Source organism: Vitis vinifera, chromosome 19 (genome assembly GCF_030704535.1).
Source record: "Vitis vinifera cultivar Pinot Noir 40024 chromosome 19, ASM3070453v1".
In the NCBI taxonomy this organism is placed as follows: domain Eukaryota; kingdom Viridiplantae; phylum Streptophyta; class Magnoliopsida; order Vitales; family Vitaceae; genus Vitis; species Vitis vinifera.
Window position 1 is genome coordinate 19,672,775 of NC_081823.1, and position 16,981 is coordinate 19,689,755.

General features: G+C 34.0%; 1 protein-coding gene across 1 annotated transcript; it reads left to right on the forward strand.

Moving 5' to 3' along the window:
* Positions 1-794: 794 nt before the first annotated feature.
* On the forward strand, positions 795-7,888 carry LOC100242892 (interactor of constitutive active ROPs 4). Its single transcript, XM_010646516.3, has 3 exons — positions 795-1,095; positions 4,393-4,476; positions 6,548-7,888. The coding sequence occupies exons 2-3, from the start codon at positions 4,463-4,465 to the stop codon at positions 7,686-7,688; spliced, it is 1,155 nt and encodes a 384-aa protein (XP_010644818.1). The 5' UTR covers positions 795-1,095; positions 4,393-4,462; the 3' UTR covers positions 7,689-7,888.
* Positions 7,889-16,981: the final 9,093 nt, after the last annotated feature.

The window sequence follows — 16,981 nt, forward strand, 5'->3', positions numbered from 1 at the left end:
AAAAAGAAAATAGTGAATATATTTATTTTAAATAGTATTTAAATAATTAAATTATTTACTTCTAAAATGTAAAAGATAATCTTTATTTATTTAAATTAATTTTTTTTAAATTATTTTCTTTTTAAATCATTAATACAATTTTTGTTTATTTATAATTTAAAAATAGAAAATAATGTTGATTTTTCAATTATTTATAAAAAAATTTAAAAAAAATAATGAAAAATCCAAAAATAATTAAATGAGAGAGAATTTGATGGTAGTGACACGTGAAAGAGCGATAAAATAAAGACAAAAATTAGTCAAAAATATATTTTTATTCATTACTATTAATCAATTATGGATAATTGAAGGAACTTATCTTAATTATTAATCCCAAAAACACAATTCTCCCTATAACAAATAGCTCATTTATTCTTGACTTCCGTCTAGTTACAGATCGATGCTAAAACATGGATTATGAAATGATCAAAAAGGAAAAAACAATAGAAAACGGTGGAGGAGCTGTGGACGGTTATGAACTAGTGAGAAGAAGAGTTTTGATGGGGGCAAATGGACAGAATCAGAAGCAAACGCTCCAAAACCTCCAAATTAAAATTTATTCAAAATATAACCACTCTGACTAAAACAAAAAAAAGGTAATCCAGCTAAGGGGAAAGTGATAGAAACGAGGGAAAACAAAAGGACAAAGTTAATGGAGCCGATGCAAGTTGGATTTCCGAGAATCCTTTTTCAAAATCACCCTCTTGTCCTCTTCCTCCTTATACTCTCTTTCAATTCAACGTTTTTCAACTTTCAAACTTCAAATTAACCCTCCTTTTCTCTCTCCTCCTGTGGAGATACGATATTTGAGATGTCTTTATGTTGTGGGGTCTTACCGCTCAGCCCAGTGTTTCAAAAAGGCCTGTAAACTTTTAAGTACGAAGCCACGCGCTTCACCTCAATACCTTTCATCTTCCTTCAAGTGGGTGTTGTGTGTCTTTCATCTATTCAGTTTTCTCTGATTTTCTCTCAATGGGTCTCTCATGGAGTTGTTTGGGTTGAAGATTTTCTCACTCAGATCCCTCACTAGCAGCTGACATGTACACATTTTTCATGGTGAGATTCATTCTCTTGCTTAACACTTGCTTTCTCCTTTCCTTCTTTCCCCCCCTTTTTTGGGTTCTTTTTGACAAAAGGCGGTCCAGTTTGAGTCTTGTTCTTGTTGTTCTTCTTCTTCTTCGCATTAGTCTTTCTTCTTCATGGAAACACAAGTTCTTAGGAGGGGTTGAAATATAATTTTTTTTTAAATCTGTTTGGATGTAGAGAAAGAAGGGAAAAAAGAGGCAAAAAGTTGCAATATTATAATTACCACGCCATTCTAACCCTAAACATATGAATTTTCCTTGTCTTTTCTTGCCTTTTCTCTTCAACTAACCTGCATATATATAGTGCTGTTTCAGAATTTAGAAAGAAAAAGAGGGTACATGAGTTTTGGTGGGGTTGGTTCAACTTAGCTGTTTCCATGACTTTTTCATGTCAGAAATTAAAGATCTGCTTCTTTGTTTTTGTATTATTGGTAGACAACACATGTATGTCTACTGCCCTGCTTCAAATTTTCAAATTTTCAAACTTTCAAACAGGTTTTTGTCACAAGCAAAAGTGTGCTTGGTCCTTTGTTTTGGTACCAAGCAGTAGTTTTATATGTTTAGATTCAGTTTTGTATGATGATTACCGAAAATATTTTTTGTTTTGACATGGTTCCACACTTTTGTTGTTACTTCAAAAAAAAATGAAAATGTTGAATGGAAGGACTGAACTGCTCTTGCAAATGAAGTGACTGCATTTCTTTATTTCAGATTTAAATTCCATTATGATAAGTGGGGCTCAGAGCGGCCTTTAGTATGAGAGCAGGTTGAGAATATGTGGGTTGTGTGAAAAGAGTGTCTTTTTACTTAGCTTGTATCGTCTTTTTAGGTAGGTCTATTTTATTTTTATTTATTTTTCAGTGGGCAAGTGGAACTTCCCTGTGGTGGTCCTATATCTTATGGGTTTATCACCCACTATCATTGATATGCCATATATATGTATATATGTAATGTATGTAAGGATATGTGGGCTCCCAGTCGACTCTGTACCTAGTGTTACAAACAATCCATGGGGAGATAGAAGAAAAATAGATGGGACCGAGGGCCTCAGTGTTGCCCTTCCAAGGAACAGTATGTATCTGCAAAAGTAAGCTCCATATGGATATGGAATTTAATAGGTGTTTTGAAAGCACTGTTGATATGCTTTGAACAATATCAGGAGAAAAAGAAAATAAATAGAAAAATAAATAAACACCGGCAGCCTTGTGATCGGCCTCCAAGATCAATTGTTTAAACTTAGTTTAGTTACCTGAGGATGATGGCAGGGTGTTCAAAAAATTGAATCATGGTCTGAGTTTATCACATCCCAACCATCTAAGAGGCCAATCAATCTGTTGGTTGGCACCAGACCTACCTTGTTTCAGTGGTTCCTGCTGGTTTATGTCTTGAACAGTTCCATTTGATATCCAAACTAGCTAAACTATTGGTATAGTGGTAATAAAATTTTTAAAATAGCTGCATTGTATGTCTCGATCCACTCCTATGAATCGCTTGATTTTCTTTAATTGTATTCTCATGTGGTGAAAGTGATTGGGTTTTCATTTCATATCAACACAAGACAGAAACCATCAGCACCAACCCTTCTTACAAATCATGTGCATATCATCAACTAAATATTATTAGACTACATGATGATATGAGAGACAGGCATCTAATTTATGAATTAGGAAAATTAAACAGGGGCTTTCAAGTTATTCTTTGTGAGTAATTGTGGAAAGGATTGTATTCTTTTCATCTTTTATGGTTGATTTTCACTTAGATGGTTTCTTAACTAGTCATGTTACTGCATCCCTGTAAAGATAATTGTCCCAGTTAAAATATATGGTTGTCTGCGAAAAAAAAAAAGGCTCTAACAGATTAGTTAAGGAAACCAATATATTTTTGTTTATATATTTCTTTTTGTATCTTTTTCTTTCAGATTGACCTTACTGGTTATTGTTTATGCAATCATTGATTTTCCTCATATGAAATGGAGAATTGTAAGAGAAAGAGGACAACTTTCATTTGTAAATATAGATAATATGATAAATAAGTGGAGTTCAAATAGACAATAACATATGAAGAGCTAGAAAAAAGAACAATTTTGTTTTTCTAATAATCAAATTTTAATCCTTTTCATACTTTTCATACATGACCATATCCTACTTTCCCTTCCTAATAGGATGAGATGGTATTGACTTAATGCCTCTAATTCACAATGTTATGATAGCCTCATTATTTTATTTTTGTTTGTTGGTACTTAATACTGTTGAACTGCCAAATGAGAAATTGATTGATGAGGCTCAATCCATTTTTCCATGTTGATCTGGTGCAATGTTTTCGGGTACCTAAGAGATATGTAAGGCAAGTCCAGACTAATTTATGAAAACATTGTTTAACCATTTACTGGTTTTATTGTTTTTTTATTTTTTTATTTATTTTTATTTGTCTTCTCCTTTTGTTGTTGAAGGCAGTCACAACATCTCAGTTGATAAAGGATAATAACTATCAGTTAATGAGAGGGATGTTTTGTTATTATTCATGTGCTATTCCTAATAGCAACATTAAGTTTGCCTTTGACTCTACACATTCACTTCCACTTGAATTTTGGTTTCAAACTGGTGCCCCTGCTCCCTGGGGACTAGATAGTTTTGCAATAAGTTAGCTATAACCACAACATACTTGTACATTGTTTTTGTTTTTTTGCAATATTTATTAACATTTGTGATTGGAAATGTCCTCAAGCACACAGAGCATTCAATTATGCATTGTCTAAAATTATGAAACATTAGGGGAAAAAAACCTTATAACCATTAGCAGCAAAAGGTTTAGTCTGAATGAATCACTCATTAGGAAGTCTTAGATAAACATATTAGAAGTATTTCTTGCTTGAAATAGCGGAAATGCTTATTGTGGAAAGTCAGAAACATTACTTAATGCTAGGAATTGGCCTGCTCTGGATTTTGATCAAATGATAAATGTGCTCCTTCATGCTGCATAGTGGTTCTTTTATTATGATTGTACAGTGAAACCATTAGTTACTCCAGGAGCCATTTGCTCCAACGGATTATCTTCCTACATATGAACATAAAGAATTTAATTTCTACTTTTTTCCATGTATTGAGATCTCTATGTCATGAGCATTTTGCTCCTTCATTTGTATCCTTATTTTGGTAGCAAATTTAAATGGTTTTTTATTTCCAAATTGCATATATATATGTGTGTGTGTGTGTGTGTGTGTGTATGTATGTATGTATATTTCATTTTCATCACATCTTCAATTTTGCAGATTACAAGCGATTGACGATTTACCTCCTTTTAACTACTTTTGTTCAACCAATTGTATTCAAGAGGAACAAATGCCGAGGACAAGGTTAGGGACATCATTTTAGTAATACAGGTTCCTATCAATGTTCTGTTTTGTGTTGCTTTGCTTTCGAGTCAACTGTTAGTCCATTCTCTGGTTCTACAGATCATATTCTTTTTGAACTACTTGAAACCTGAAACCATTTTGTGTGTTGGTTACCTCTTAGTCTGATCAAAGTGCACAGAAATAATCTGATCAAAATGGACAGAAACATTATAATGATGGACCCTAGATACTTTTTTGGCCGAGTTGATAGGTGGGGTCCATATGGATTCACCAGCCAATTGCTGGGGAAGGGTGTTGTTTCCCAATTAAGCTGAGCATCTGATTCTGCATTTTTTTCATAACTGCATGCATTGCATTCAGACAGCCCACAACCTGCTAATCTCTTAATCGGCTGTGTACATTAATCGTCTTTCTTTATATTATTTTCCTATTATCTTGATGCACTTCAAGGTAGTGTGGTAGTTTCATATGACTTTGGACTTTAACAAAATGTGATATTATCACAAATCTTAAATTTCAGTTATTGCTTGTGGCTTGACAGTTGACATGTGACAATGAAGTTCTGATATGGTTTTAGTTTATCAAAAATACTTGGCAGGTCTGCCTTTTGGTTCTGTCACATTTGTGGCTTTAGTGTTTTGTACCTATATATACTGATGAGCTGATATATCAAGGTGCAAATAGCTTTCTGCCTTTTGGAGCAACATAGTGCACTTAGAGGGTATTTTGTAAATGCAATTAATAACTTAATTTAAGTCATTAAGTATATTAAGGTGACATTTGTTTTTGTCTTAAATATAAATAGACTTCAATACTTAATAATGTTAAGTATTAAGTTGTTTATTTATTGTTGTTGTTGTGGGTTTTTCTTAACTTGTCTTAAAGCAATTTGCTTCAAAACTAAGGTGGCATTTCCTTTTTTTTTAGTTGTCTTAAATCTAAATAGACCTTAATTTAAGTCTTAAATAGTATTAAGTATTAAATTGTTTGTTTTCTTTATTTTTTGACTTAAATCTTAAAGTAATTTGTTTAAGACTTTTAAGTCTTTTTAAAGATTTTTATTTTTTAACTTATCACTTTTTCTAAGGCAATTTTGTCTTAATGGAACAATCAATTTTTTTACTTTTATCTTAAATCTTAAAGCAACTTGCTTTAAGAGTTAAAAAATGAAACAAAGAACCCTTAAGCATGTTTGATAAAATAATTTAATATCTCAACTTAAAATTAAAAATAACTTAAAAGTAATAAGTTAAAATAAATAACTTTTTCTAAGTCTCGGCTATCATTTGCCTTAATTATTCATGTTTCTTTCCTTTTTTTCTTAGCAAGTATATTAATTTAATAATTTATAAAAAAAAAAAAAAAAGCTTGTTGTTTTATCAAACGACCTTACTACCTAGAATAAAAATTAAATAATAAGTTTTAAGTTAACATTTTGAGCATAATTTAACTTAAAGTCATCTTAAGTCATTAAGTATATTAAGTTTTCCCAAATGTCATCTTATTTTATGATTTACATGTGTGATCATGGAGTACCTAGCTGCAGTAATTTGTGTCTCTGCATGTAGATGATGCAGAATTCCCCTTTTGTCGTTTGTAAATATTGTACAAGTTGCTGTTATTGCAGTAGATAATGAAAATGTTCTTGAACCAAATTGATGAATTTGGTTATCTTATTTAAATGGGAGTGCAGTTCATTGGGAAACTATAGTGCATGTCATACACTTTCACATACTATACATCCCTAGTTACACTAAGCACATCATGAAGATGACTTGTTCTTTAGGAAGTTGTTTTGTGTGTGTGGTTAGCTACGCATGAAATAGAACTGGTAATTGTTGTCTAATTACTGAATAGATATAAGTACTACAATTATGATGTGTTGAAAAACTGTCAGAAACATAAGATATATCTGTATCATCTTCCATGCCAACATGACACTTTCAATTTTTTGTCACTTCAATCCATTCATGGCCATTTTCTTTTGAGTAATCTTCAATGTCTTCGATGGTGGGTTTTTTCACAAATATAGTGGATCAGTTTTACAGAAACATTTTTAAATGATGAATAGGGGATCAGAAATGCCTCAAAGGCAGTCTCCCCGAGGATCACTTCAGCTTCGAACATCAAGCTCTGATTCTGATCCTCTACATCATCGTCCTATTACCGATCGGAGCCCCAAGGTAGGAGACCGTCGATCCCCAAGAGGTGCTCAATCTGATTCCGTAAATCAGAAGAAACTCGGTACCCGCATTGCAGATTTAGAATCTCAACTTGGGCAAGCTCTAGAAGAGCTAAAGAACCTGAAATTTCAGTTAGCTTCTGCTGAAGCAGCAAAGAAAGAAGCTCAAGAAGAATTGGAGAAGAAAGCTAACATGCCAATCACTCATGATGCTATGGAAATCCAAGAGAAACATTCTCCAACAGAAGCTTACAAATCAAACAAAATAGACAGCAGTCATCCTGATGAAGCTCCAGATGACAACCAGCAGGAAACTGATGTCTTTGAAGTTCCAGTGGAAAAAGTGGCAGTTGAGGCCAAGGTTGATCTCAGTCAACTGTCTGATCAAGAGGATAAAAGATCCAAACCAACTGACATCTCAACTGAGCCACCAGCAATTCTGGAACCAGAGAAAGTGTCATTTGAAGAGTTGGCTATGAAGAATGATGAGATTAATTTACTGAAAGCAAAGTTAGAGGAAAAGGAAAAGGAATTAGAGGGGTCTTGTCAAGAAATTGAGGGCCTGAAAAAGCAGTTAAATGAAGCAGCGTCAGAGATTGTGTTGGTCCGAACAAAGGAGGAAGAGATGGCTCTGAGGCTGAGCCAACTGGGAGAAGACCTGAAAGCAAATAAAGCTAATGAAGCTCAATTGAAGGAGAAATTGGAAGCTGTGGAAGGAGTGAAGGAGGCATTGGAAGCAGAGATGAAAAAACTGAGAGTGCAAACTGAGCAATGGAGGAAAGCAGCAGATGCTGCAGCAGCTGTTTTGGCTGGGGGAGTGGAGATGAATGGCAGAAGGATTTCAGAGAGGTGTGGGTCAATGGATAAACACTTTGGCGGGGTATTTGAGTCATCTGCAGGTGGGTATGCTGGTTTTGTGGGCTCACCTGTTCTGGCTGATGATTTTGATGATGGTTTTGGAAGTGGAAAGAGGAAGGGTTCTGGCATTAAAATGTTTGGGGACTTGTGGAAAAGGAAGAGCCAGAAATAAGTTCTCCAGTTGTCCTCTGTGAGTATGAAAGTCTTTTTCATCTGTATCAATCATGTATTCTGGTCACAAAATGGTTGCTCATGATTTTGCATTAGGTTTGCACTGTGTTCCAACCACCATGGCATGCCAGCCATCTTGTTTCTAGTGCTTGTATAATCCAAACATTTTAAGGATGAATTAATGTGTTGTAATTCAACTGAGGAAGAAGCGTATTGGAACCTCATCAGGGAACAGTGACGATATGAAGTCCTTTTCCTACCATCTGTGGATGATGATGCTCCTGCAATTTTTCCTGGATGAAAAACCATGAAACTTCCCGATTCGCATTTTAGTGAAGCCACCCACCCTGAACTCCTCAAAGGCACGGACTTTCTGCTTCAAATGATATGATCTTCCTCTAAAAGAGTTCAAACATTAAGCTTGTTTAATTGTTCAAGCTTCAGGGATAAGGTTTTCAAAACTCAAATACGAGAATGAGAATTTTGAGAATCAAGTATGAGGGAAAAAAATGATCTCGATAACCCTATGAACCTCTAAAAAAAATAGTTTTAAAACATGAATTTTATAAGTTGTCAAAAAATAAATCTTAGGTGAGTCAAAAATCAAGATACAAAAATCTTACAATCTTCAACTTGAGAGGTATAATATTAAAAATGAATTCTTCTCACAAAAATGTTTCAACAAAATTTAAAGTTAGAGATCTCATCACGATTATATTCCAAAACTTTTGTTGAAGTATGAAAAACAAAATGCATAGCCATTCATCAAAAGCTTGATCTTTTAACTCTCAAACTTTCAAGCTTTTTTTTAGAATAACTTCTAGTCATAACAATGGTCAGAGATCTCATCGCAAAATTTTGATAAGAGTTTCAAAGGATCCACTAAGAAGCATAAGGGAGTGTTGCATCGAGAATGTGGAAAAGGGGTGCAGGTGTTGACGGTAAAAGACTATAAGGAGTAGGTGCATTCAATTAGGTAAAACTATGTGTTATTTTCTCATATTTAGTGGATTTTTTAGTGGTTGAGAGACTACTTGATTTTTTACACCTAATAGGTTGGTAGGTGGTTTTTTCACGTCATATCTTGTATTGATTTATGTGATTAATTTTATTTATATTTGCATGAGATTTTTGCTTTCTTTAAAGAATTAATATAAAGGGACAAACCTAAATAAAATATTAATTTGGGGTTTAATTTAAAGACTACCTAGTTACCCACCTTCTAGATACTTTTATCATATTAAGCCTAGACATAAAATTTCTTTCAAGCATCATGTTGATTTATCATGTAGGCATTGCCTAATTGGAGCATAGAGAGTGAGCTAGCCCAATTAAGGTATAAGTATTCCAAAGAGAGATCTCTACACATCGTGAACATTCAGATACAAAGTGGAGTGAGGCTATCATCACACAATCCACAACTCATATGTACCAAAACACCTCCCATTGTTGGTATCGAAGTTATTTTATGACAATTTCCACACTCTATTTATTAGAAAATTTTAATGCCAAAAATTCTAAATATTTTGATATTCTGTTTTCGCAAATTTGTTTATCTTTTTATGCTGATATTTTTTATATGAAATTGTTAGCCCAAGGGTTCTCATAATCAAGTTTTAATGATAACAAATCATGGTAAAGTTACTAATTGGTTTGAATGGTAAAGAATCTCAAGTATTAATTTGGAAATTCATCAAAGGACCTAATGGATACAAGATCAAGACATTTGGAAGACCTTTAATCATAGGAAATAGATGTAAGATGAATGCATGGGTGCACTTAGGTTTTACATATCATTTCATGCATCTTTGGAAAACTCGGTTTATTCTTTAAAGTTACAATTTCATAAAAACCCGAGTTTTATCAAATGTACTTTAGGCAAAACATTTCAAAATTGGCATATTAATTTACCTAAAGACCTTACTTAAGTGTTAGAAAAGAAAAGAACATAAAAAAAAAAAGGTTTTTAGGGCCAAAGGTTGAACCGGTCGAGGCACTAGGCCAACCGGCTCAACCAGCCAGGGTATCGGTCGATCAGTTCCCTTTACCTAGTCAAGGTCCTGTCGAGGAGTGCTAAAAACACTCTTTCTCATCCAGTAGCCTTCCCTTCCTGGTCGAGGTATCCTCTTTCCCGATCGACCTCTAGTCGAGGTCCGATCAAGGTCTGGTTGAAGCAACGATAACCTGCCAAAGCATTAAATGCTCCAACGACTAGTGAACCGGTCAACCCCCAACTCGACCAATTGAGGCTGCTTTTTGTTTTTCTTGGCTCCTAAGGTTAGAAGCCTATAAAATTGAGAGTTCCACTTCATTTATGATATAGAGAACACTTGCATTTAATTATCTACCCACTTGTTCTTGTCTTAAAAGCTCTCATTTCTTTCTTGGTGCATTAAAATCTTCACTTGCATATTTTTTTAGTGCACCCTTGTGAGTCATCCTAGCTTTGAGTTGTATTTGAGCCATTATTGAGATAGGTTGAGAGAAGATCATTCTTGTAAATTGAGTGTTAAAGCCTTTAAGTGAGTTAAATCTTGAAGAGATTGTGTAAGATTCCGTTGGAGCCGGAATCCAAGTGTAAAAGAGATTAGAAGCTTGGTTGAAGCTTCAAGTTAGTGGAACCCTCACTTGGTTAGGAGCTTGAGGAGAATGGATGTAGGCAAGGAAGTGTCGAACCACTATAAAACTTGAGTTTAAATTCTCTAACTCTATCTCATTATATTTGCTTCTATTGTGCTTGAATTTGTTGTGTTGAAAAAGTTTTTGAAAAACCCAATTCACCCCCCCCCCCCCCCCCCCCCCCCCTCTTGGGTGTTTTTTCTCATTTAAGATTAGCCTTTATTTTCTCAATTACCATGGTCACGAGTCTAATAAATTAGACTTTGGCTTTTTGAAATGAGAATAAACTCATCTAATTGCAAGGACCAAAAGGAGTAGTTAGACTAAGTTGAGCCTTTGTTGAGGTGATTGATTCTCTTGTCAATTGGTGCCCTATTATTGGGGTATGGCTGATCCAAAGGCCGTAACCACTGAATTGGGACTAGTTGTGTGAGTTCAGCTTGAGAGAGGGCATTCCAATGACTTTTCTTTCCAAAAGCTTGTGTTTGCTTTCTTTTTAGTTTCTAGGTTTCCTACCTTTCCCAAAAAATGACCTAAAATATGTTTCTTCCCTTTGTATTCACACCTAAAACTCTTGCCCCCAGTACTATTAATCCTAAGTACCTTATGGAGACAACCTAACCTCTATACAATTGTTAATTCTTTTTTCTTTTTTTGGTTCAAGAATTAAGAGTGACAACAACTATTTTGGTTTAAAGTTTTGTTCGTTTAAAACTTTGTTGTTAAAATTCATTTTGGATTTTGTTTTAAACTAGAAAGCCAAACAAACCAAGAAATTGGCGTTATTGCCAAGGAACTTTTGCATTAACGGTGATAGAGGTATCTTTTTTGGTATACATTTGTTATTTTTATATCTCTATTGGTGTATTTCACCCATTCTTCATTTATTTTTGTTATCTTTAGTTGTGCTTATTTTACTTTTGTTGTTTCATTTTCTTTCATTTTCCAATTGTTTAATTCAACATTGTAAGCACGCTTCACTATAGTGAGATTATGTTTTTTTGGGGGGGTATGATGGCTATGAAACCTAATTCTAACTGGTATATCCTGTTATCTATTGACCAAAAGCCTTAACCCACAAGCTACCATGAGTTCATCTGCAAACATTAATTTTTGTGACAGTAGTAAGAATGTTTTGTTTTTTTTGCTTTCTTTTTTTAAACACACACACACAGATATATATATATATATATATACATGGTATTTTTTACTTTCCGTGTTTTTGTCTACTGTCAATGTTTTGTTTTACAGAAATCTTCTACTTTCTAAGATTGCTCAACCACATACTCTTGATAAAAACCATGTATGTATTTCTTTTTTGTTATATTTGAGTCATGTCATCCTTCAAAACAAATGAAGATTGGTTCTTTAGTAAAGGTAAGATTTTACACCTAAATGGTGCAATATCAAATGCATAAATTGAAAGTGTGGTCTAATTTGTGCACTTGGAGCAAACAATTTGGATGGCGCATCTGGCAAGGTGCATTTTAAATGTGTACCTTTGGTGGGCTGTCTAAATTACCCTTTCAAGGACATAAGGAAGATTGGACGATTCAAGTATGCAATTGGAGCTCGCTTCTTAAGTGCACAATCCCCATTCATAGGGAAATTGATTTTCCCTTGGTCAATGTTGTTGGGACTAAGCCCGTAAAAGTAAGACTTCAATCCTTATCTCTCACATTGTACATGAATTGGGTGCATTAGTAGTTGCACAAATGATGCAAATCATGGGTTCCTTGTAAATAGATAAGTTGTCCATAGTTAGTTCATGAATTTGGCCAATCCAGTAGAGATTGTAGTGCACTACCTTATAATTGGAGGGATGATTTTTCTTGGCCATTGGGATGAGTTTCCCATTTTGAGTGTACTAGTGTATGTGATGCACACTGAACAAGACCTATGACGAATCATGATGTAAGGTTATCAATTGTCATGATTTACTAAGCTACTATACTGCATGGACTCTCAACATTAAGAGGATATTGAGCTTGAGCCAAAGTCAATATGAGGCTTTGACCTATGGGTTAAACCCTAAGAAGGTCATATATCCTTATGGATTGGGTCGTTGTTGACGGAGACTGGTGACAACAAGTATTCTCAATAGAGGCACGATAATATCACATGAGTTTGAGACAATGTGTCCCTTTGGGTGATCCAAAGGACATGTGATCTAGATGACTATGGTCATAGCATTTTCTTTAGTGGAAATTTGGCATATGCTCCTTAGAGCAAGAGTATGTCAATTGATCACATGATAAATGGGATCTATAACTCAAAGATTGGAGAGGTAATCTTGATAGGTGATGACACTACCTTGTTAGTGTTAGGATAGAGCCCTTAAAAACATGACATTATGTAATAAAATTTGGAATTCATTATTTAATGATATTCCAGTTTCACTTTTATCTATCCTTATTCCATGCATTACACTTTATGAACATTCTTGTCTGCATCTTTCGTAGTGTACGTGACTTGGATGCATTAGAAGTTGTACAAAAAATTCAAGTCATGGGTTTCTCACATAGATGACTTGTTCACAATCAGTTTGTGGGTCTAGGCAATATATTAGAGGTTGTAGTACATTACTTCCTAATTAGAGGCATGGCTAATCTTAGCTATCGGGATGGGTTTCCCATTGTGAGTGCACTAGGTGTATGGTTACACATTGGACAAGACCTATGATGAGTCATGACTTAAGGTTATCAAGTAGTCATTACCTTACCAAGCTACTTCATATGTTGTCTCTCAACTTTGAGAGAATATTGAGTTTGTGTTAAAGTTACCAATGGCTTTGAAGAAGTATAGGTTTTCAAATTCTCTTGTAAAGTTTTAATATTTTCCATAGATTAGGATGTAAGTTCCATTATAGGGGCATAAGATTTAATTTTATGTTGTAAAGTTAAATTTTTTATCATCTATGGAGGGTACAAGAGAAGAATTCCTCAATGATGTCAATAAAGATTGGATCTTTATTAGAGCATCATCTATGAAGATTCAAGGATTTTAATGGCTATGGAAGAAAGGATGAATCCTTTCTTTGATTGAATATAAGGAAAATGAAGAATAAGAATTTTATTTATTTTTGAGATCCATGGCTACATAGCAACATTCACTTTGACTCAAAATTGGGGCTTCCTCTTATAAGTTTCTTAGGGCAAGCTACATATGATTTTTAAGCTTAGGAAGTCATGAATCCAACGCCACAAATGGTTCACTATTTGGAGTTGAAATGAGAGAGAGATATAGTCATTTGAAGCAAGCTATAAAAAGAGCATGCTATTACGAGATTGCAAATGGGTCCAATTTCTTTTGCTTGTTTAGGCTCATTTTCGGGGCCATTTGTTGGGCTTAAAAGTTTTTGAGTTATGACAGCTATATAGGAGCTTCTTTTAGCAAGTTTTGAGGCCAAATATTGGTGTCAACTTATAGCAAGTTGAAGACCAATAGCTCTTGTTCACAATTATGTCAAGTTCCACTTAAGGAACTACTATGACCATAATTTACATGAACACACCTCCTTAGAAATCACCCAAAAGGACACTTTGTCTCAATCCCATAAGATACAATGGTGTTTTTATTAAAAATACCTATTGCTACTAGCTTCGATCAACAATAACCCAATACATAGGGAATATATGATTACTTTAAGATCTCACCCATAGGTCAAAACCACTACTAACTTCAAAACAAGCTCAATATTCTCTCAAGGTTGAGAGAAAACACAACGAAGTGGTTTGGTGAAGTCATGACTACTTAATAACCTTACGTCATGGCTCACCATAGGTCCTATCAAATGTGTAACCATACACACTAGTGTAATCACCATGGGAAACTCATCTTAATCACCAAGACTAGCTATCCCTCCAATTAGAAGGTAGTGCACCATAACCTATAATAGATTGCCTAAGTTCATGAACCGATTGTGAACAAGTCATCTACTTGCAAGGAAACCATGACTTGAATTTTCTGTGTAACTCCTAATGCACCCAAGGCATGTAGAATACAAAATATTTTAGGTGAGAATTCTCATAAAGTACAATGAATGAAATAAGGATAGATGAAAGTTAAACTACAATAACATTAAATAAATAATGAATTTCAAATATGTTACATCATGTCGTGCTTTTGAGGGTTCTATCCTAACATTTGGGTATGTAATTTATAAAAAAAATAAGGTTGTATTAGATCTTATGAATTGTATTTTTGAATTGGTGAGTTAGGTTTCTTAATTAATTAGAGCCCATTATAGCTAATTAATTAATTAAGACCCAAATGGGTTAGATTAGGTGACCTAAGCCCAATTTGGGCTCAAGTCACTTAAGCCCCTAATGAGCCCTATATAAACCCCCTTACGAGTTTAAGGTTAAGGCTTTTGCCATTTTCACTAGTGTCTTTCATAAAGAGGAACCCTAGTCACCCTATAAAGGAGAAGCCCACTTTAATCTCATGCTAAGACCCATGGAGAGAGAGATCGGGTGGAAAATCATTGGGTAGACGAGTTCTACGATGACCACCATGGTTTCATAGTCTTCATCAGATGGAAATCAATTTGAGAACATTTCAATCGTAGGTATAAACTTTTCTAACTCTAGATCTATATTTGTTTTAGTTTTTAAAGCCATAGTTTTCCACTAAAATAAATTTAAAGAAGCCTATGATAGATAGCATGCACCCTACAAGATCTAGGGTTAGGGAACGAAGTAATCTGAGGTTCCCAACATTATCCCAAGGTACTAGGTATTAAGGACCTTAAAAGGTCACTTTACCCTCCAAGGTGTTACTCCAAGCTCTTTAAAACGAGGTTTGTTTTTATCTTTTTTGTTTTTTTATTACAATGTTAACCCAAGTTGGTTGGATTGAGTAACCCAAACGCAAGTTAGACTCAAGTCACTTAAGCCCATAGGGAAGCTTATATAAACCCACTTAGAGGTTTAATAATATCTTCCAAACTCCAAAAAAGAAAACCCTAGCCTCCTTCTAGAGAAGACCACCATTCTCTTGTGTTAGAGATCCTTGAAAGGAGTGATCGGGTGAAAGATCTTTAGGTATACAAGATCTACAACACCCATAGTTTACTTCATTGGATTGGAATCAATCTAAGAACATCCATATCATAGGTATGACCCTTATTCCCTCTAAATCTAAGTTTTTATGGTTTTTTATTGCCATGTTTTCAACTATGATTATATCTAGTGAAGCCCAAGAATAGATTGCATGCACCGTACAAGATTCAGGGTCAAGGAAAGAAGTAATCTAGATTTCCCCGCATTTTTTTTTTCACTCTAAAAGTGCTAAGCACTTTTTATAGTGTATTTTGTTTAACTTTACAACAACTTTGGGGCTACGATCTCTTATCCTTTTAGAGGTTTCACTTAGGTAATTTTGACACAATTTTTAGTGAGAAGTAGATCCCTATGTGGAAGAAAAGACTAAGGCATATAAAAGGGCAACATAGAAAAGATCAAGCTTCTTTCAATTCTCTTACTTGGCACATATTTTCATATTCTTCATCATTCTAGTTGTTATTCTCATGCCATTTTGCTTCCATTCTTTACATTTTTTTTTTCCCAAATGTACAAGTTTTGATGTCTCAAAGATTCAAGGTTGCAAGTTTGGCATATGTTTATTTATATATTTATCTATTTATTTATTTATTTATTTTTGTTTTTGTTTTTTTTAGAGTAATTATTTCAAATAAGCCCCAATAGTGCTTGAGGTAAAGGGGCCCAATTTTTATGAATGCATGTCCATCACTTAAGAATCAATGGTTTAAAGGCAAGGCTATGCAATTAGCCTTGAGACTATAGCCTCAATAGAGGGTAATTAAGGCTTAAGCCTCAAATATTCAAAAAGTTATAATGGGTTTAGGGTCTTTATTGGCTTTTTGTATATATTTGTTAAGAGGTTTAAGTCTCGACATTGGTTATAGTAATTTATGCTTTTTATAGGGTTTTGGTATAGTTTTATAAGCTTTTTTTTTTGCATCCAAGATTAGTGTTAAACTTTTCAAAAGAATAAGGGCTTAGTTGAGTACCAATTAACCCTAAATTAGAAGTTATTGAAAATGACATAATTAATTTGATTATTATACATTGCATTGATTTCTTATTATTTAATTTTGATGTGATTTTATTAGTATTTTTTATTTTAAGAATTATTATTATTATTATTATTATTTTTAAGTTGAGACTTACATCTTATTCCGCCTTGCTGCTTATGATTCACCTCATTTAGGGAAAGTGCTTCAAGACCGCACCTTTTAAAACATTGTTAAGAACCATTATAACTAAAATTTGACTTAATTTTCATTTTAAACGCAAAAAACTCTTTGTTTCGGCTTTGATTATGGTTTAGTGAATGCTTACTAATATTCAGGATGCTTTATTCTTCTACCTTGAACTTTCATGAGCTTGCTTGATTCATTAATGACGAGATCATTAGCTCGGAATAAGCAATTTAGAATTTAAAGGATTAAAGAAGTGGACCAAATCTAGATTATTTTCAAAACATTAAGTATTGAATTTCACTACGAAATCCTCCAAGTGAGCTCACCTAATTTGAGATTCATCTGAGTTAAAATTGTAGTCATTCAAAAAGAGAGTTGTAGTCGTTTTCCACTGTATTTTATCACGACAAGTAGTCACTTAAAAATGCTGAACACAATAATTGAGAAGA